A 21,210-nucleotide genomic window follows, 5' to 3' on the forward strand; every position below is an offset into this window, starting at 1 on the left:
TGGAGTGCTTTTTCTTGGGCGCTGGGTTCCCTGAAATCTTTTCTTTTGGATGATCTCTGTTGCTTTCATTATTAAGAGGATAAACTTGTAGATACTGCTTCATGCCTTCAAGTTTTGTGTTACTGTGAAGAAGTGTGGAACCAGTCAGATTCAACCCTTTTGAAGAAGACTTCCTTTACATACCAAACATTAATCTGGTCTTAAAAATGGAAAAAAAAAAAAAAAAAAAAACCACCATCCCTCCATGAACAGGATTTGTAAACCATTGCCAAGATGAACTCACTAACAAGTGTCCCAGGCCTCACAGTCTATGATACTATGTATGTGCACTCAGCTGCTTGGTTGTCTCAATCTTTGCAACCCATGGACTGCAGCCCGCTGGGCTCCTCTGTCCATGGAATTTTCCAGGTAAGAATACTGGAGTGGGTTGCCATTTCCTCCTCCAAACTTGTGTCTCCTGCATTGGCAGGTGGATTCTTTACCACTTGAGTCACCTGGGAAGCCCCTATGATACTAGGAGAACCAGTGAAACCTCTCCTTATTTCCCCAGGTAGGACGACTATATCCCAGTTCCTTGGTCTTTAGAAAGGAATCAACCTCATTGTGAAATGGGGACAATTGATGAGGAAGTGAGAGACAAGATCGTCCACGGTGAGGGTGACGGGTGTTGGAGAGTCAGGAAAGCTGAACCTTGTTCCTCAGTTAATCTAGTTATCACTGAGCTAAATATAGATCAGGTTCTATGCAGATTATAAAATTATAGCGCATTTCCCCAAACAAGTTTTGTCTTCTTGATGGTACTAGTATCACTATGATAATGACTTACAATAAAATTTAACAACTACTGTGAAGTAAGCAGGAGGAAAGGGCGGAGGAATAAATATTCTAGTTCCATGTGAACCATAGGGTTTCCCAGGTGGCACTAGTGGTAAAGAACCGGCCTGCCAATGCAGGAAACAGAACCTTGGGTTCGATCCCTGGGTGGGGAAAATTTCCTGGAGAAGGGAATGGCAATCCACTCCAGTACTCTTGCCTGGAGAATCCCATGTCCAGAGGAACCTGGCGGGCTACAGCCCATAGTGTCGCAAAGAGTTGAACACGACTGAAGTGCCTTAGCACAGCACAGCACATCTGAACAAGACACCTGCTTCAAGCATGCCCATCACAGACTCATGCTTCAAGCATGCCCATCATGCCCATAACACACACACATCAATGCCTGCTTCATCCCACGGTCATAGCTAAATGATATATCCCATCACGGAGATACACTTTAGAGATATCCTACCATTTAATCTCTCAACACACCTCTGAATTAGGAATGATCTCTATTGCTATTTATAGAGGAGTAAACTCAGGATCAGACTAGTTAGGAAACCCATCAAGGGCACACAGCTAATAAGCAGTAGTGATGAGTTTCAAATCTAGGTTATTCTGGTTCAAAATCTCACTCATATCACAAAGTCTCAATTGACGGACTTGGAAAATATGAGCCACTCACTAAGTGTTTCTGATTTGAATTTTTATAAAACAAACCTGAAACAACTTAGTTGAAGAACTGTAGTGATATAAATGTTCCGTGGCATTGAACAAAGAATCAAGGAATTCACACGAAGGGTAGTAACTAGTGTTCCTTTCATCCTCATTAATGTCCAAGCCCAGTAAGCAAGAGGCTATGTTCCTCTTAGTCACTCAGGGTCCCAGGCCAATAGTATTTCAACACATATTTCCACAACTGCTGAGGCTACAGAAGTGAACACCACACCAGCTCTTAAAGTGTTTTCCCAGAAGTGACACATCTCACTTCCCTTCACATTTCTTTGGCCAAAACCAGTCACACAGCGGTATTTCAAAGCGGGTGGTAAAGCACAGCTACCACATGCCTGGAAGGAAGAAAGGGGAAGTATCTGGCGAACAGCGGAAAGCCCCTTCTGACCTCTAGGGAACCACTCACCTGTGTTCAGTCCCTTTGATCTTGTCTTTTTTCCCGAATGGAACATAAAGGGAAGCATACAATGGGTAGCCATTTACAGCTGGCTCTTTTCGCGCAGCAGGATATTTGTGAGACCCATCCGCGGTGCTGCCTGTTGAGGTAGTTTGTTCCTTTTATTTGGCGAGTGACATTTCATTGTCCAGTTGTTCCATAATTCATCAGGTGAAGGGCTTTCTAGCGGATCTTTAGTGTTTAGTCCACAAATGCCTGCCTGGGCCTTGTTTGCTACCAGAGATTTTTGTTAAGAGTTCCTGTTCAGTTACATGTAATGGCTGCATATTTACCTAACATCAGCTGGTCATCAGCCTGCAGCTACTAGAGGGGGTAGGTCTCCAGGAACTTTAACTTCCATATACGTCTTCTATTGGATGATTCATCCACCCACTCACCTGTTCTTTGTTTTACTGAATATCTGCTAGGTGCCAGGCATTGAGCATATCACGTGGAAAGGTCAGTCTGGGTTCCTACTTGTATAGAACTTATACTTTTTAGCCCATTAATCCCTTCATGATGGGTGAAGCAGGCTGGAGGAGGGAAGGGGAAATGACAAGAACTCTTTGATGGCAAGACCAAGGTCTTTGGGTCTAGTTACTAGTCAGTTTGAAATGACACATTAATCTTGTAATTGTCTTTCTTTTGGTGACAAGATGGCCCTACTGAAGAGAACCCATCTGTGTATGTTTCTTTGTAGTTTACAGTGTTTTCATATGAATTCTCCCTTTTCATCCTCACAACAACTCTGGGAGAGGCAATACTTATTATCCCCACTTCCTTGATCAGGTCAGGTAATTGAGGCTCAGAGAAATGAGCAGACTCTTAGGCCTGACATCACGATCTGGAAAAAAACATCCAGGACACTATTAGGGAGTGTCTCATACCAGCTTGTTAGAGCCTGGGCCTTCTGGTGATGCTGTAAGTTTTTATGAGGTCTATAAATATCTACCTGCATTTCTTTTTCCTGGCATCTCTCTCGTATCTAACCTGAAGTTCATGTTTGTTTTGTCAGGTGGCTTCAGGTCAACACCATTTAGTTATGAGGGTTTAAAAGTTGTCCTGGCTGATATCAAGACAGGAGGACTCTGGCCTATATAATCTCTATATCATGCCCCTTACCTTTCATTACTTCCCAAACAATTGGAAAATGAGTGTGCCCTGCTGGAGTCATTTAAGTCCAAAGGTCTAAAAATAGTTTCTAGATTGTTACTTACTGGCAAATCAGTCCTGAGGTGAAGGTTCAACATGGCCAGGTCAGAGGTATAGGCAGGACAAGCACTCAGGCTAGCGTGTGGGTGGACAGCACCTAAACAGCTCCCGGGGGAGAGTGGGTGTGGACATGCTGTGATGTTTACAGTCTGGCTGAGCTGATTCGGAATGTGAACAGGGTCAGAGTCAGCAGATTCTGCCAAGGTCTCATGGGGGATTAAATGATGGGACAGAAAGCAGTGTGCTGCTCATTTCCATTCAGAGATGTTTGGTGGGCTGCAACCCTGATCTAAGCTGCCAAAAGGTCACCTTCATGTCCCAAGCTGCTATTACTGGCGTCTCCTAATGCCAAGGTTACTGTCACAAAGCATCTGAAAGGCTCATTCATCCCTGTCATGAAAGGCCCTCAGTAAGTAATTAATGAACAATCAGCCAAGCTGCCACACTCATTGGCCATGTAAATATGAGGCCCACAGCTCATCATCTTCAAGCTCCAACATCTCTCGACCACAGATCACAGATATGCTTACTTTACCTTCTCCTCTGAAACCTGAAGAGTGGGCACCCGGTGGTGGGAGGCATTCAGGAGGAAATTTTCTGTGTCCGAAGATTGGTTACCGGCTCTCTCCAACACACAGAAAGAACAGCAAACAAAGCAGGTGTTATCCTGAAGTAGGCTTTTCATCATTTAGGTCAATCCATCTGCCCATCCATCCATCATCAAGAGCATATTTCCTCACCCATAGCACTGAGCATACGAAATGGCTCAACCCCTGCTCTGCCATTAGAGTTCATGGTGTAGCTCCAGCGTTTAAATGATGCCCTCATGAAAACGAACCTGTTGTACTCTGAGGTGGTGTGTTTGTTATCACCAGAAAAACACAGTGAAAATGATATTGATTTTATTGCATTATTTTACTGACTAGAACGCCAGACTTAATAGTGGGTATAAGTATAAAAATAATCGAATTCTTACAAATAATATTTTGCTGCTACAGTACTGAATAATTAGTGAAGGTTGCAATTATAATACAACTTTAAATAACATTCTTATAATGGATTTAACACAATCAACCAGGGGCTAAGGTTTAAAGGTCTGCAAAGAGAAATTTGGGACAATGTGAAAACTCAAAAAGTTAATTTTCCAGCTACAGGTTTCATTTAACCAAAAATCCAACAACACAAACATTAACAAAACTCACAGCAACCCCTGATGAGAGGTCTTTTAAGAAACAGGCAAAATAATACAGAAACCTGGGTTAGTTTCCCAGGTAGACTGGTTCCATCCCATCCCTGTCTCGTCCCATCCTTCCTCCCCAAAAACTCTGCACCCGAAGTGCACTATTATGTATCCAAGAGAGAAAAAAAAAAAAAAGGTAAAGCCAGAATCTAACATACAATTTCTTTTAAATGTGCTCTTTACAATGCCTAGAAGACAGAGCCAGTATAAGATACGTCTCTTTTTAGACCTCAATTGTCCCCTTGAGTTGCACAGGGTTTTCTGTGAGCACTTTAAATCAAATAGGATGGATTATAACACACTTGAAAAGATACTTTAGCACAACAAATTAACTGACATTTAATACCTTAATCTTTCTGGGGATTCAAGAAAAGAAAAAGAATACATACTCAACAGCCAACTCTACAAAACTGTATCTGTTTCCAAGAATGCACAGGAGAACCTCTGAATGACGCTTTGTCAAGAAGGAAGGAATGGAATGTCCCTTCTAATCCCCACAGTTTCACACAGAAAAGAATCTCTCTGATATTAAGGGTGGTGTTCAATAAGATACAAAATACTGAGATACTGAACTTTGCATTCTTCCTCTCTCTGAAGAAGTGCTCTAGTTTTGAAATCAATGTATCTTAGAACCATGGGTCAAAACCCTAATTTGGGGTGTATTTCACTTCACTTTTTTTCCTTCAACTAAACTAAGCCAGGAACAGTTGGCCTGGACACCACTCTAGCTTCTGCCAGTAGCACTCACAGTTACAGCAACAGGATGCCCCGACAGTGGGCAAGATGGCTTAATGGGGGCTCCAAAAAGTCACATGTGAGGACTGACCCTGATGTGTCTACTCTGGGAACTTTTATATCTGAATGAACATCATCCTTCAAAGACATTTTCGTGGGCAGCCATCCCGTCTTATCTTTGCAAAGACGTTGCCCTCTCATTTGGGCCAACATTAAGAACGACCTCTTCAAGAACTTAAGTTACATCTTAGTTCTTGACCTCAAATGCTGATAACTCAGCTTGATTACATTCTCCACTCAGCAATTTTGGCTCTAAATGACTTAGCTGCTTCTGAAAACAAACTTTTGTCAAAGGAGGAAGATTTGTCAGCATCTAAGACATTCAACTGAATAGGTTCCAGACTCTGATAATATTCACAAAAACATGCTTCCAATATGTGGGAAACACAGCCTCACCACAGGAACAGGGCAAGGCAGCACTCAGAAGGATGACTAAGTCTGGCCACGTCTGTCAAAAACCCAGGTCATCACCATACACTTCCTTCATCCAAAGCCACGTACCAATATGCTCCTTGCTAATAAGCATGAGCCAGCCACTATTAACAATGACCACAAGCATCCAAGCAATACATGTAAGGACCTGAAAGGACTTTTCAACATTTTGTTTTTGCACTTTATGGCATTAGTTTAGCTACTGCTTACCAATATTAAACACAACTTTTAAGCCCACTCTCTCAAGCTCTCTTTGATACTGGATGGTGAGGCATCTGCCAGGGAGGTGAGGCAAGAGGTACAGTGGGAAGAGGGAGCCAGGCAGAGGGTATGGGTCCTGGCTCTCTAAGCCAAGGTATTGATCCCCTCTGAAGGTTCCCATGTCCGAGAAATGGGCCCTCTCATGCCCACCTCACAAGGGTGGGGTGAGACCAAGTACTCTGCACAGAGCCTGGCTCTGCTGGGAACACATGAGATGCTCACTGGGACTATCTAGGCTTTCTAAAATGTCTTTAGCAAGGCTGGGTCATGGGGCAAAAAATAAAAGACACCAGATTTCAGACCCTCTGGAGCTTCGGCAGACTCCACAGATGATGGTAGGCCCCAGTGAGCACTGCCCTGCTCTGAGAGTCACCACGCTCTGGCATGCTGCATGACACGGTGGTTCCATGCAGCCCCACACTTTCCTACTGAGGTCTGAGCGTCTTATGGGCAGCTTCCTCAAGTGGGGCCCCACACAGGACCATGGCATTTCTGTGAGCAGGAATCACTCCAGGTGCGTGGACTAACCTGAACCTGTGACTGGGCTTCTGGTCACCAGGGGAGCATCCAGCCTGTCCCCTCAGTCCCGGGGCTGTTGCCCCACCAGCTGTTTCCCAGCTCAGGGAGGACCTTTCTGAAAGTATTTTAACCCCAAGCAGGAATGAAGCCGGCCTCTCCCTTCCTCACCCAGGTGGGCAGCCAGCACTGGCACCCTAAGCCCCCACCCCTGCAAGCCGCCTAGCAACTACATATGTGATGTGACCTCAGCCTTGCAGGGTGCCTCCGTTTTTCACAGTCCAAGAAAAAACAACTCTCTCAATCCACTTCACATGCATAAAACCACTCCCAGGAAAGCCTCTTTGAAACTCACAGCACACTCTGTTCTGGACGTTGGGATTCTGCTCCACAACACTCTGGGGACAGAACGCTTCATTCGGTGAAGAGTATAGCTTCTGGCCCCGGGCACAGATGACCTGCCAGCTGTGATGTCAGCTGCAGGTGGTGGGCTTGTATGCCTGGGGACGGCCCCCACTGCGGCCCCGGGTCCCGGGGGCCAGCAAGGCTCTGCAGCAGGAGCCCAGAAGCAGCAGCTCCTCACGGCCCGGCTTGCTGGCTCAGGTGAGCTGAGGCTAGGAGCTCGAGCTCTCCAGTTAGATGAGAGCCCACGAGGCACAGAAAGGCATGTCTGGTTGCACGGAGAGAGGCAAGACCCAAGATCTCTAACAGGTGATGCTATGTTAAGTTCGCACCCACTGACAAAAAGCAGGGTTCTTTCCATGTGTCTCATGAGATGAATGCAATTTAAGCACTAAGTGATCACACCTGAAGAGTAACCTGGCCGCGGTGGGGCGACGGTGACTTGTGCAGACCTCGGGACTCAGGAATTTGCACTCAAAACCATTAGGACGGGGATTACACTAGGATTAGATTCATTCTGAAGAGATTAGAGAACCCTGAAGGAACAACCATGCCTGGGCTAGAACGGTCTCCAAAGGCTGCACCATTTCCAGAAGTGTGGGTGTCACTGCACTCCAAGCTTTAGGATGAGAACAGTTATTTTACTTCTTTGTTCACTTCATCCCGAACCAGGATGTTCAAAAGCAGATGACAAAGATCATGGGTCCACAGCAGCAGGTAAAGGCACAGCATTGGCTATGCCCTCCTGGCAGGACCCATGCCACAGCCTCATACAAATGTGTGGAGCCGCCTCCCCGCAGGCAGATGCTCCATTCCCTAAACAGCCAGCAATCTTTAGTTCTCAGATGCTAACTTGAATTACACCCCTGTTTCAGGAGGGAACTCCATAGTAGTAGAGAGAGTTACAAATTACTGTTTGAGAGAAAATAAGTTATTTCTTCAATGAATAAATAGCTTTGAGTGGTTGGCTGAACCAACCAACCAACTCTGAGTTTGTGGACGAGATCAGGGCTCCTAGCAAAGATGCCGCACTGGTGGGTAAGCAGACATGCGTGTAGTTCCAGCCCAGCTCCCCGTTCTTCCTTGGGAACCACATACCTGGCTTCCCAAAGCACTGGCGTCTCAGAAAATGGACACACCTGTTCAGCCCATTTCCTGAAGCACATTCAGCTGCTTTTCCATTAGTGGTGAAGTACCTACCAGCTTGGACCCAACCTGCATTCAGACTTCTGCTCCACACACAGCAGCCTTGGCCTCGAGGGTGGAGGTCTGAGCCCACACCCCGTGCAGTGCCCTCAGGGCCAGCACCTTCCCCCAGGGTCCTTGCCCAGTGCCCATAGGGCTCACCATGGGGCGGCTAGATGCCTCAAACTAGAATCAAATGAAACTTGTTTTGCTCTGATCCAGATATGAATGGTAACATGAGAAGTAACCGCAAAGGAATAATCCTAGATAAATGTGTCCCTTTGAATGAAGAAAACAAACTGGAGCTGTGTGCTTTGCCTCACAAGTTTCAGTTCCTCCCTTTGGGGTTGTTTGGAGAACGTTGCACAAGAAGACTTGGGAGCGTGTGAAAATGCTGCATGCATGTTAACCTGCAGCAATTCCAAACACTAGTGGCATGTCCTTCAGCATCTGCTGTTCAGCATGTAGCTACTGGGCAGGAAGACAACGAAAGAGCATTTCACTGTAAATGAATCACTGAATAGAGTCCTATGGAAGTGTCTGAGGAGAAGAGGCCTTCTTTCTAGAGCAGTCTTGGAAAGAATCCGAAAGGAGGCCTCCCTCCCTCCTTCTGCATTTACTAAAGTGCAAACTGAGGAAAACCTGGGTTCCTGCACAGATGCCTAGTGATCAGCCCTAACTAACAGCCACTCCAGAGCTGTGGCCATGCTGTGGTCACGCGGGGACTTGAATGGATTGGCCCGTGTTCACATTCACAGTAGCAATGAAGGTGCCGGGTGAGCAGCCTGCAGTTCCACATCCAGGGGCTCCAGCTGTCCCCTCCACTGTGGTCACGTCCCCCCGTGCCCATCCCCTTTCTGCTGCCTGCTCAGGGATGGCTCCACTAGTCCTGGGAGCGGCCCCAGGGTGGTGCTCCCCTGGTGCAGTCAGAGCAATGGGCCCCTCTCTCTTCTGCATTTAGAAGTAGTCTCTTCTCCTGCTCTCATCACTGATGAAAGATGGGTTATACTGTCCGGGGAAAATGCAAGAGTGCCGTGATCCTGGCAATCCAGTGTAGGCCGGGTAGAGTCCATTTCGTTCAAGTTCAGGATTCCTTACACTTGAGGGCTGGTGGCCAAAGAGAAAAGAAGAAAAATCAATTTAATCTTAGGTTTAAATCTAATAGATAACAAAAAAAGAAACAACGAATGCTACATTTTGATGAATTTAAAATGGAGGCAGCTATACTTAGTATGAGAAACGCTGGGCTGGAAGAAGCACAAGCTGGAATCAAGATTGCCAGGAGAAATATCAATAACCTCAGATATACAGATGACACCACCCTTATGGCAGAAAGTGAAGAGGAACTAAAAAGCCTCTTGATGAAAGTGAAAGAGGAGAGTGAAAAAGTTGGCTTAAAACTGAATATTGAGAACACTAAGATCATGGCATCTGGTCCCATCACTTCATGGCAAATAGATGGGGAAACCGTGGAAACAGTGTCAGCCTTTGTTTTTTTGGGCTCCAAAATCACTGCAGATGGTGACTGCAGCCATGAAATTAAAAGACACTTACTCCTTGGAAGGAAAGTTATGACCAACCTAGATAGCATATTCAAAGGCAGGGACATTACTTTGCCAACAAAGGTCCGTCTAGTCAAGGCTATGGTTTTTCCTGTGGTCATGTATGGATGTGAGAGTTGGACTGTGAAGAAGGCTGAGCGCCAAAGAATTGATGCTTTTGAAGTGTGGTGTTGGAGAAGACTCTTGAGAGTCCCTTGGACTGCAAGGACATCCAACCAGTCCATCCTAAAGGAGATCAGTCCTGGGTGTTCTTTGGAAGGACTGATGCTGAAGCTGAAACTCCAATACCAAAGCCACCTCATGCGAAGAGTTGACTCATTGGAAAAGACCCTGATCCTGGGGCAGGAGGAGAAGGGGACGACAGAGGATGAGATGGCTGGATGGCATCACTGACTCGAAGGACATGAGTTTGGGTGAACTCCGGGAGTTGGTGATGGACAGGGAGGCCTGGTGTGCTGCAATTCATGGGGTCACAAAGAGTCGGACACGACTGAGCAACTGGAATGAACTGAACTGAACTGATACTTTGCAGAGCAAGGTCTCACCTACAAGTCAGGACCTCCCAGATTGTCTCTTTATGGAACCTGGGACCCTTTGCCCATATTTTAAGGGCAGAGTTTTAGAAACATTATATAATCAAGAGCAGCCCAGTGACCCAGACCTGGGTTAATTATTCCCTTGATTATTATCAAAAGTAATGATTATCTGATTACTATTTTGACTTTCAAAAGGCGTTTCTCTCTGGAGCTCAAAGGCTTTACTTTTTTAAAGTAATTTTATTTATTTATTTATGGCTGTACTGAGGTCTTCATTGCTGTGCAGGCTTCTTATTACCGTAGCTTATCTTATTGAAGAGCACAGGCTCTGGGGCACTTGGGCTTCAGGAGTTGCAACTCCCAGGCTCTAGAGCACAACAGGCTGAACAGTTGCGGCCTGCAGGCTTAGCTGTTTCTCAGCTTGTGGGATGTTCCCTGGTCAGGCAGGGATTGAACCCAAGTCTCCTGCATTGGCAGGTGGATTCTTTACCACTGAGCCACCAGGGAAGCCCCAACACAATGGCTTTAGATCCTCTATGGCATTTAGTGGTACATTACCATCCCAGCTGAGACAGGGGCCTGGCCTTTGCAAGGTTGTCTGGCCACCCATCAGAGGGAGTTAGGACCCCAAAGAAGGAGGCGAGCTGATTCTTAGGTGTCTCTCTGATCAAATCCCAGCTTAATGGGTCATGACTACCTACCTAACGCAAAAGGAGCCCCTAAACTTAGACTCTGCCTCTACAGACTGCTCAGCCTACTGTCTGAAATGAAGACGGGGCTCATTTAAGTTCATGACTGCATCTCTGTAAGACAACTCTTCAGCTATTGGCCTGGGAACATGCAGCAAAAGTGGGTCTTGTGACGCTGCAGGCCTGTCAGCTGCTCTGTCCTGGCGCTGCTCTGAAGAGCCTCTAGAGGAGGGTGTGAGGGTGCGGGTAACCCAGGAGCGATACAGGCTTAGTTTCAGCTGCAGTTACCAGAGGAAAAGAACTTGCCTGACAAGCCAAAGGGAAAGCAAAGCCCTTATGTAGAAATAGGGCTTCCCTGGTAGCTCAGATGGTAAAGAATTTGTCCACAATGCAGGAGACCCAGGGTTCAATCCCTGGGTCTGGAAGATCCCCTAGAGAAGGGAAATGGCGACCCACTCCGATATTCTTGCCTGGAGAATTCCACAGACAGAGGAGCCTGCCGGGACACAGTCCATGGGGTCGCAAAGAGTCGGACACAGCTGAGCAACTAACACTACGGGGAGATACCAACAGGAACATTTGAACCAGATCGATCTTCGTAACTACGGTTATCTTTCCCCTTGTTTCTTTTTGTTTTTCTTCTACGCCAGGTTCAAAATTTTCACAATCTGTTGAAACTATAGCTTCCTTAGCATGAATCGCCTCTCCCATCCAAAGTCTAAACCCACAGGTTAATCTCTATAGCAACCAGAGGGGCTGTGCTTTTAACAGGATTGCCTGAAGTGATTAAGTCCTCACAGGCAAGGTTTCATTGCTGTACCTCTAACGGCTTTGCGTCACCTGATGACTGTTTATTTTCCAGCTCAGGTATCCCTGCCTGTGTCTGCTTTACGGCTGATGCAGTGTAACACAAAAGAACTGAGCAGGCATGGGAATATGACATGGGTTATTCAATGTGGGACAAAAGAAGCAAGGGTTCAAGGTGGTCTCCCATCTTTCCAAATGACCCAGTCCAGGGCCAGACATAGCAAATTATTAAAAACCTATTGAATCTTCTAAACCTTTTGACAAGTGCTGGTTGAGGATGACATTGAATTATTCTCTTTACACTTTTTCCCAGTCCCTCAGTTTCAACTACCAAACCACATGACATAAAGCATGGCAGACAAGAGACAGAAATGAAAGGGTCAAAGACCAAATACCATTAAATTCTTTCTCTATCTTTTAACTTCCAGTTCTATAACTTAAAAGCAAGTTCAGTGACAAGACGTTTATTGCTAGAACCTCATAAAGTACATACTGTGCTCTTTAGAAGTACTCGTCATATCTCAATGTTGAAACTAATAAATACTATGCAAAGAGATAGTAAGTAAATTGAATATTAAATTGTATGAGACAAAGGTATAGGCCACCATTCTCTTTTACCCTTAAAAAGCTGGAGTGTTTTTACTACAACAAAACAGAATCCCTTGCAAGTTCCCTGGTAGCCTGCTGGTTAGGACTCAGCGCTTTCACTACCAAGGGTCACATTTAATCCCTGGTCAGGAAACTAAGATTCTGGAGGTTGGAAACTAAGATCCTGCAAGTTGTGCGCAGTGACCAAAAAACCAAACCAAAACAAACAGAAAAATCCCAAAACAAAAAAACAGAATCCCTTTAATTCTCCAAGGAAGTTGGAGCTAGGAGGTCACTTGGGCATGGGAATACACACCGAGTAATACACGTCTGTCATCTGGAGGAGGTTTTTGGTACTTCCATTCTCATGCATTTCAATAGCTTCTCGGCCCCATTCTTGTGAGCGAGGGTTCTTGGGGTACTCAGCATATGGGGACATCTGGAAATCCCCACTTTTGAAGATAAGTTTGCTTATGTCATTTTTATTCTTTCTGCATGGTAAAAAAAAAGAATTGAAAGTTCTGTGAGGAAATGATATTTGTGAAAATACCATCTAGCTTTTCAACAAGGAAAAACAAACCTAAAGATACCACTGTATTTTTTTTGTAATTGCCCACTGAGAAATGTTGTTATTGTTCTTATTTTTAGTATTTACCTATAAAAATGCAACTAGATGTAAATATATTATATGCAAAAAGCTTCCAACCAAAATGGTCAGGTTACTGGGGGAAGAGAGGACAAAGACAGCTGCAGTGGAGCAGATTTAGACTCTACTGGGGGACAGAGATCACTGTACTGTGGGGGCGGGCAGGGAAACAAGAGTCATAAATTCACAAGGTGTTGGAGCTAGAAGGGCTTGATGGTTCTTTAGTCCAGGGGTTCCCAACCTGCTCCAGGAGCTCTGGGGATGGGGCTTTGTGAAGGATATGACTTCTCTTGGGGTAACAGTTTGCCTCTAGCAAAGCTGGGACTAGAATTCAGGCCTCCCAACTCCTTGGCCAGTGATCTTCCACTTCATGAAGCTGTTAGGGGGGACCATGACAGAAACCGCCACCTGGCCAGGCAAAATAGTAGCCATTTGCGTGAGCTACCTTACAACAGGAGGTCCTGGTAAGGAACTCAGAACTAATGAGCTACCCAACCGGAAGAACTTGGGAAAGGTCAAAAGGAGAGAGGAGACCCCAGTCCATATGTCCTACCGACCTCCCAGAATCCTCCTTGCTGGAGTCCATCTTGGTTGAGTAATGCGTGCACCACCAGGAAGGACTCTAAGTCAGAATGACTGGCCAGAGACAGCCCGGAAACTAACCCATCACCATGAAATCGGAGACTGCGAGCCACGTGGCAGAGCAGTTCTCCTGGGTTCCCTTACCCTGCCCTTCTCTGCCCGGACACCCCTTCCCAAATAAGTCTCTTGCTTTATCAGCATGTGTGTCTCCTCAGACAGTTCATTTCTACATGTTAGCAAGAGCCCACTCTCAAGCCCTGGAAGGGGTCTCCCTTCCTACAATAGAGCTACTTCACAAACCATGAAAATAGTATGTTTTGTTGGCAGAAATGCCCACCTATATATATACCCATATAAATCCTCATGTCAGCAGGGCAGGGAAACCCTAGCACAAGTTCCTTACCATTGAGAGTCCTCTGACTGCAAACTGTTGGAGAATATATTATTCACCTTCTGTAACAGGCCTCAGATCAGACAGTAAGATAACCTGGAGTTTTCCCTCCACCTCACTTTGCTGTAAATGAACTTTCTAGGGAAGACACCACATCATTCAGAATCTTAAAATGTCCAGCCATGGGCCTTAGGTCCTGTCTCTCTTTACAAGCTGAGAACAGATGTGCCTTTGTGCTGCTCCCTGAGGGGTGGAGCATCCGGTCTCAAACAATGCCTCAATGATTCACAACGACCTTCTCCCAGGGACCAACAGTCACAAACTTTCCCCAGATGGCTGTATTACCTGACAGGGTGCTTAGTAGACAGGTGGCTTCTGTGCCCTGCAGAACTCAAGGTCTGTCTCTCTAGCTCCTAGTCTCACACCCAGAACTTTATTTCTACTCGTGCGGTTTCTCTTGGATGCTTTGATGGCAACTTTGTAAACGACAGGTCAAGACTGAACCCTGAAGCCTGCGTCCCTGGGTGGGAGCAGCTGGCCCTCTGCAGCCTTCCTGGAGATAGAGATTATTTTAAAATGCCCTTTGGGTCAATGGTCAAAAAGATAATTTGCTACTTTTGTAGGTCCCCTCCATCAGACATGTCAGGGTAATTCCTGCCATTTATTACCATCTAAACCAAAGATCTGAGTTTTCCTTTAAATGAATAACCACAGAGAAGGGAACTGACCCCTTTTTCTTCCTTTTCCATTCAAAACCCAGTCCTATTGCTATCCAGGAAGCCTAGAGCCAAGCTTACTACTGTCTGCTTATCTACATGCCTGCCACTTCTCCATTGCTAAATATTCAGGCAACCCCTTTCATCTTTGTTCGCTTCTTAATTTTCCCATTTAAAGTGTAAAAGTCAATGGCTGTTGGTATCCTCAGGGTTACGCAGCCATCGGTCGTGCAATTTTAGAACAATTTCATCACCCCAGAAATATACCCCACACTCTTAAGCCATTCTTCCCCAATTCTTCCCCTGTCCATCCAGCCCTAGGCAACTGCCAGTCTACTTTGCCTCTCTTGGATTTGCCTATTCTGGACATTCAAATAAATGGAATCATACAGGTATGGTCTTTTGTGACTGGCTTAATTCACACAGCACACTATTCTCAAGGTTTATCCATGTTATAGTGTGATTCAGTATCTCATTCCTTTTTATGGCAAACAACACTCCAACGTATGGATATATCACGTTTTGTTTATCTATCCATCAGCTGATAGATACTGGGTTACTTTCACCTTTTGGCTATCATGAACAACTCCGCTATGAAAACTTATGCACGCGTTTCTGTGTGAATACCTGTTTTTATTTCTTTTGATACACGAGTGGACATGCTGGGTGGAACGACAACTTTGCTTGACGTTCTGCGACTTTTTCAAAGTGGCTACACCACTGTACATTTTCACCAGCAGTGTATGAGTGTTCTACTTTCCCCACGTTCTCACCAACACTTGTTATTTTCTAGTTTCTGTTTGTTTCAGTAACCATCTTAGTGTTTGTGAAGTGGTATCTGATGCTGTCGGTTTTGACTGCATTTCCCTGCTAAAGACATTGAGCATGCTTCCGTAGGTTTATTGGGTATTTGCATATCTTCTTTACAGAAATGACAATTCAAGTTCTCTGCCCATTTTTAACTTGGTTGCCTTTGATAGGGACAGAGTAAAGGAACAAAATAGGTGATTAAACAGTTAATCCCACTAAGGGATCATGAGTAAAGAAAAAAGTATGGGAGACCCTCTATAAGTTAATGATCACTCCAGAAAGCAGGTTTGCTTAACCACAAACCCAAGCTGCCTTGCTTTGAAACAAAACCATGCCACACAAGCACAAGGCATGCCCCAAACAATAAAACAATGGTAAAACAAGACCCACATCCTGCCCAGTAAGGTCAGTAAGTTAATGATTCCCAAGACGTGTTCCCCTGTGCACACTGAAAACAAAAATACAGGGAAAAGAAAACATTATGCTCAAACCTGAGATGGTTTACTATTTTTAACAGAGGTTACCACCCTTCTGCTAACTTAAACAGTGCCATGATAGTCCTGGCTTGATCAAGCAGGAATAAGAAAACTCCCCGTGTGACACGGAGAAGGAGCCGATGACGGAAGCTTGACATCTGCTCAACAATGGCCATCTCCCCTGCCCCATTCTTCTTTTGGTTATAAAACTATGGCCCACTAAGTTCTTAGTGCAGCACCCTCCTGCCCACCTGCTTGTAAACCTCAAAAGCATCCTGTTCTCATAAATCACTTTTCATCCATCACTTTGCTGAATTTTTTCTGCACCAAGACAGAAGAACCTACACTCTACTAAGTCCCAAAACGTGTTCTGTGGTTTCACCTTTTTATTACCGTTGTAAGGATTCCTTATTTTTCTAGATACAAGTCTTTTATTAGGCATATGATTTGCAAATACTTTCTCCTCTTCTGTATGTTGTCTTTTTTCACTTTCTTAATAGTGTTCTTTGAAGTGAAGAAGTTTTAATTTTGATGAAGTCCAATCCCTTTTCTTCTGTTGCTTGTGCTTTTGAATATTCTTTTTTTTTTTTTAAGTGAAAATCCCATTTGCTGTCCTTTTCTTTCCCCAGTGGCACTATCTATCATGAGTTTCCCTTTTTTTAACGGTTCAGTCACACAATAGGATTTAATACTATAAACCACCCCACACATTCTTTTAAAAGGGTAAAAAATTGACCCTGGCTTAGCACAGGCAAAGAGGATTAGACTGTGGACTCTTGGCACTCACCTGCAACAGGTAACAATCAGTGCGATGCCCAGGATGAGTAGAAGCCCACCTCCTGCAGCCGCGATCACCACAGTGATAAGCTGATAGGCTAAACAGGTTTAAAAAGGAGAAAAGTGGATTGGGAGCAGACAAAGAATGAACAAAGGAATGCCCCCAAATGGTCCAGTTCCCCACCCCACGGCTACCCCATGCCTCAGCTGGTGACCACTTTTCATTTTCTGGGCCCCCAGCAAAAGCTACTTGGGCCAGTTCTGCAATTTCTCCATCGAAGAGGGAACAGAATGAGCCAACCCAAAATATGTCTCTTTGGTATATTTGTTATTTTGAGCTGATATTTTTGAGAAACTGCAGCACCAGAGAAGGTCTAAAACTGAGTATTATTAATAGTTACCCTTTTGTAAGGGAAATGTACATTAGAAAGAGACTGGTACCAGGAAGAAAGCTAGTATCAGAGAGAACTTCTTCACCTGAGAGACTTATCTGCTTGACAACCTTTGTTTCCCAAACATTTCCTCTTCTTACTTTCCTATAAACTGCACTTTCCCCTTTGAAACCCTAGACACCTGGCCTTTTCTTCAGCTCAGGAGGGTATGTGAGCCTCAATCATCTGACTGCCTTTTGAGTTTCACATCTTTGTGGGATCCCCATGTGTATTCACAGAATTAAAATAGTTTTTTCTCCTGTTACTCTGGCTTTTAATGGGGGTAGGGATGTCTCAGCCAAGAATCTGGAAGGGTAGAGGGAAAATGACTTTTCCTCCCCTAAACTATTTTGAGACGAGTTCCCCATTCTTAGCCCCTCCTAGAACAGGGGCTCCCAGATTCTACCTGCAGACCAGCCTGATGACATTATTACCAATCCACAATCAGATGAGAAAAATTAGAGATGCATGCATGTATTTTTCAAAACCTAAACTTGTTTGGGTTTTTTTCTTAGTTTTAATACTTCCTAAAGTTTGGTCCTTCTTACTTTTTTCCCTCACTTAATTTAGATGCATTTTTTAATGTGTAAATTATGCCTCCAGTAAAGCTGGTTTCTAAAAAGTAATTGGGGGAAAAAGATAATATTTCCTTGGTTACTTCCCATTCTTTGGAGTTTTCTGAAGTTTTTAAATTGATGGTGATATAAAAAATTTTAAATACGGTTTTAGGTTCTTACTTGGTAAAATAAAAAGAAGACAACCACAATTTTTGATTCCACAATTTTATAAGCATCACTGCATAACCCTGGATAGGAACTAAATAGTCTCAACATATACATATGCATACACACACACACTGAATTTAATTATCAGAAATTAGCAGTCACATAAACAAGCACTTATCATGTATAATAAACAATATAAATTTTAATTAATTGATTTCATACCTGTGTATTTATGTGAAAATAATATTTTCAATATAATCTATTAAATATTCAGGTTGTTTTTTGCTGTGGAAATATGATTATAATTGTGCTTTCAGGCTGTAAGGTCCAGTATGAAAAAAAAAGAGCCAATAACCAGATTTTCTATAGTAAATTAGGATGGAACCATGCTCTTAGGTATTTAGGTAATACCTAAAGTCAAAGGATAATGCATAGAGGTGACAATGGGCAGATTGTGAGAGAGGAGCAAATACAAGAGCAACACAAATACCCCAACCACTCACCTGTCTTTTCCTGAAATAACGAGCACAGAAACCTGATTACTATGAAAAATCATCAGTATTAAGATACCCATGAAACAAAGTCAAACTAAGAAATGAGTTATTTCTCTCCCTCACCTCCTGACACATGTAGTCAAGCTTCATTTTTTAAAAGTGAGGACAAAAGACAAACCTCACGCATGTGTCGATTTCTCTTTATCTCCACCAACACAACCCTAGGCCCCCACTGACCCTTGACCAGACAAAGGTAAACACCTCCCAACTCATGTTTCTGTGCCCAGTGTTGCCCACTCAATTAAAAAACCAAACCTAACCACGGCATTTCCCTGCTTCAAAACACCTAGAGTGGCGCCCTTTGTTCCCAAGCAGAGACCCAAGGCTAGTTCCTGCTCTGCTTATCCCTCCACACCAAGTTCATGTTTTCTCACTTCCGGCAAAACAAGCATGCATTTGTCTTGGAAGTGACCCTTGCAGGTGGCTGCGATTGTGGCAGGTTCCCCTCTGAAACAAGCACCCTAAAAGCCCCCTTTGTGTCTGAAAACAGACAAAGACAGTGGAGACCAGTGCTTCCCAAACCATCCATGGTCAAGGGCCAGTTTTTTTGGCTCATGCTTTTGGATATTATTTTTAAATAGAGTCTCATTTGTTCCTTTGTCTTTTCCCCTGGGCACCGGCTATCATGAATTTCTTTCTCTCCTTTTTTTTTTTTTTTAAAGAGTCTGCTGCTGCTGCTGCTGCTGCTAAGTCGCTTCAGTCGTGTCCGACTCTGTGCGACCCCATAGACGGCAGCCCACCAGGCTCCCCCATCCCTGGGATTCTCCAGGCAAGAACACTGGAGTGGGTTGCCATTTCCTCCTCCAATGCATGAAAGTGAAAAGTGAAAGTGAAGTCGCTCAGTCCTGTCTGACTCTTGGCGACCCCATGGACTGCAGCCTACCAGGCTCCTCCATCCATGGGATTTTCCAGGCAAGAGTACTGGAGTGGGGTGCCATTGCCTTCTCCTGCAGACCAACACTAAAACACAACGAGGCTCTTCACTTTACAAAGGATCCCATGCTTGGGTGTCACAGCTGCGCTCATGTAAAGGATTCTAAGTGCTTACTTTCTGTTTCTGTACCGTCTTGTTACCGTTCACAGCCCCCCACACTTTGAGGGGCGCTGTGTTATGAGGTGGTTTTATATGACTTCAGGTCCCCTTGATTGTGACAAAAATGAAGTTGCTTTTAAGAACGAAGCTATTGGGGAGCTCCCTGGAGGTCCAGTGGTTAGCACTCTGTGCTCTGACTGCCAGGGCCCAAGTTCAATCTCTGGTTGGGGAACTAAGACCCTGCAAGGCATGCGGCATGCCAAAACAAAACAACAAAAGAATGAAGTTACTGTTTTGCTATAAAAGTGAGAACATGCTTCAGGATGTCATCACCCACATCTATGGCTGCCCACAGCACTTAATGGCACAGCTGGGAGCTTATCAATAGGAACCTATGAAGGAGCACCACGAGTGGGGGAACATAGATTCTACACACTCAAGAGTTTGTGAGGACTCTCTAAGAGCATCCAGTCTGGAGGAGGCTATCCTTTGCTGATCTAAACAGCTTTCTGAAGACCCTGGGACACCAGTTCCTCCCACCTCCCAAGGTAAAGGAGACTCTTCTACCAGCAATGCTGGAAGTCGTGCAGCAGTTTAGTCCCATGAAGATCATCTTGCTTGTCAACACAAGTGTCTTGGTTCCCTAGAAATCTGCTCTGGAAACAAGAACTCTGGCTTTTGTGCTGACAACTGGAGATAGCTGAACCGTCTCTCCTGAGAACCAACTTGTTGAAAGGAAACCGCAGTTAAGTTTAGACTTTATTCCTTTCATCTCCCCTTTCCTGGAACAACAGTGTAATTAATAAATATGTCATTAGTTTGGACTGTTATTTCCTTATTGACTAAGAAACATTATCCTGTATGCTATAGGCCAGTGCGTCTCAAACCCTTCCTGTCCATCTGAATCACCCAGAGGATATGTTAAATCTCAGATGCCTGGTCCCCACCCCAAGAGATTGGATTCAGCAGGTCTGGGCAAGGTCCAAGAAGTTGTATCTCTGGTAAGCTTCTTGGGGATGGAGATGCCATCAACCTGCAGGCCAGACCTTGGGTGGCACTGGCTTAAATTATGCAGGAGAGGAAAGAACACAGGACTGAAAGCCAGAAGACCTCTGTGCGTGTGAGCTCAGGGAAAGCATCTGGGAGGGAACTCACAAAAATGTTCAGACATCAGTGCCACCTCGAGTACTGATGGACTGGTACTTTCTTCATGTTTTTCTGCTTCCCAAACTTTCTTCATGTCTTTATATATAGACACACACAACCTTCTCTAAATCTAGAAATTGTATGTGTATATGTGTACATATATAATATACTTTATACACGTACATTTTTTAAGAAGTCATTTGATGGTCTCTGGCAGCTATTTCACTGGAAGCTTGTAACAAGCTTGTAGACAATGTAGTCACAGATCTTTTTTCTCACGTTGCTGTTGTTCGGTCGCTAAGCGACGTCCAATTCTTTGTGACCCCATGGACTGCAGCAAGCCAGGCTTCCCTGTCCTCCATCCACTATCTCCCGGAGCTTACTCAAACTCATGTCTATTGAGTTGGTGATGCTATCTAGCCATCTCATCCTTTGCTGCCCTCTTCTCTTTTTGCCTTTAATTCTTCCCAGCATCAGGGTCTTTTCTAATGAGTTGGCTCTTCACATCAGGTGGCCAAAGTATTGGAGCTTCAGCATCAGTCCTTCCAATTAATATTTAGGGTTGGTTTCCTTTAGGGTTGACTAGTTTGATCTCCTTGCTGTCCAAGGAACTCTCAAGAATCTTCTCTAGTACTTTTGTCTCATACCTGCAGTCAAGTCAGCTCATGAACTACAACTGATCTTTCACATTTAAGGACTGATTTAGATTCACGA

General features: G+C 44.6%; 1 protein-coding gene across 1 annotated transcript in view; it reads right to left on the reverse strand.

The window, feature by feature from the left end:
* Positions 1–4,081: 4,081 nt before the first annotated feature.
* HEG1 (heart development protein with EGF like domains 1) overlaps positions 4,082–21,210 on the reverse strand; it is an 83,772-nt gene continuing 66,643 nt past the window's right edge. Inside the window, exons 16-18 of the mRNA XM_005201440.3 lie at positions 16,618–16,705; positions 12,526–12,700; positions 4,082–9,134 (exon numbers count right to left, since the gene is read on the reverse strand). Coding sequence (XP_005201497.1) covers positions 8,985–9,134; positions 12,526–12,700; positions 16,618–16,705 — 413 coding nt within the window. The 3' untranslated portion in view covers positions 4,082–8,984. The remainder of the gene's footprint in view (positions 9,135–12,525; positions 12,701–16,617; positions 16,706–21,210) is intronic.

The sequence above is a fragment of the Bos taurus genome, chromosome 1, assembly GCF_002263795.3.
Source record: "Bos taurus isolate L1 Dominette 01449 registration number 42190680 breed Hereford chromosome 1, ARS-UCD2.0, whole genome shotgun sequence".
In the NCBI taxonomy this organism is placed as follows: domain Eukaryota; kingdom Metazoa; phylum Chordata; class Mammalia; order Artiodactyla; family Bovidae; genus Bos; species Bos taurus.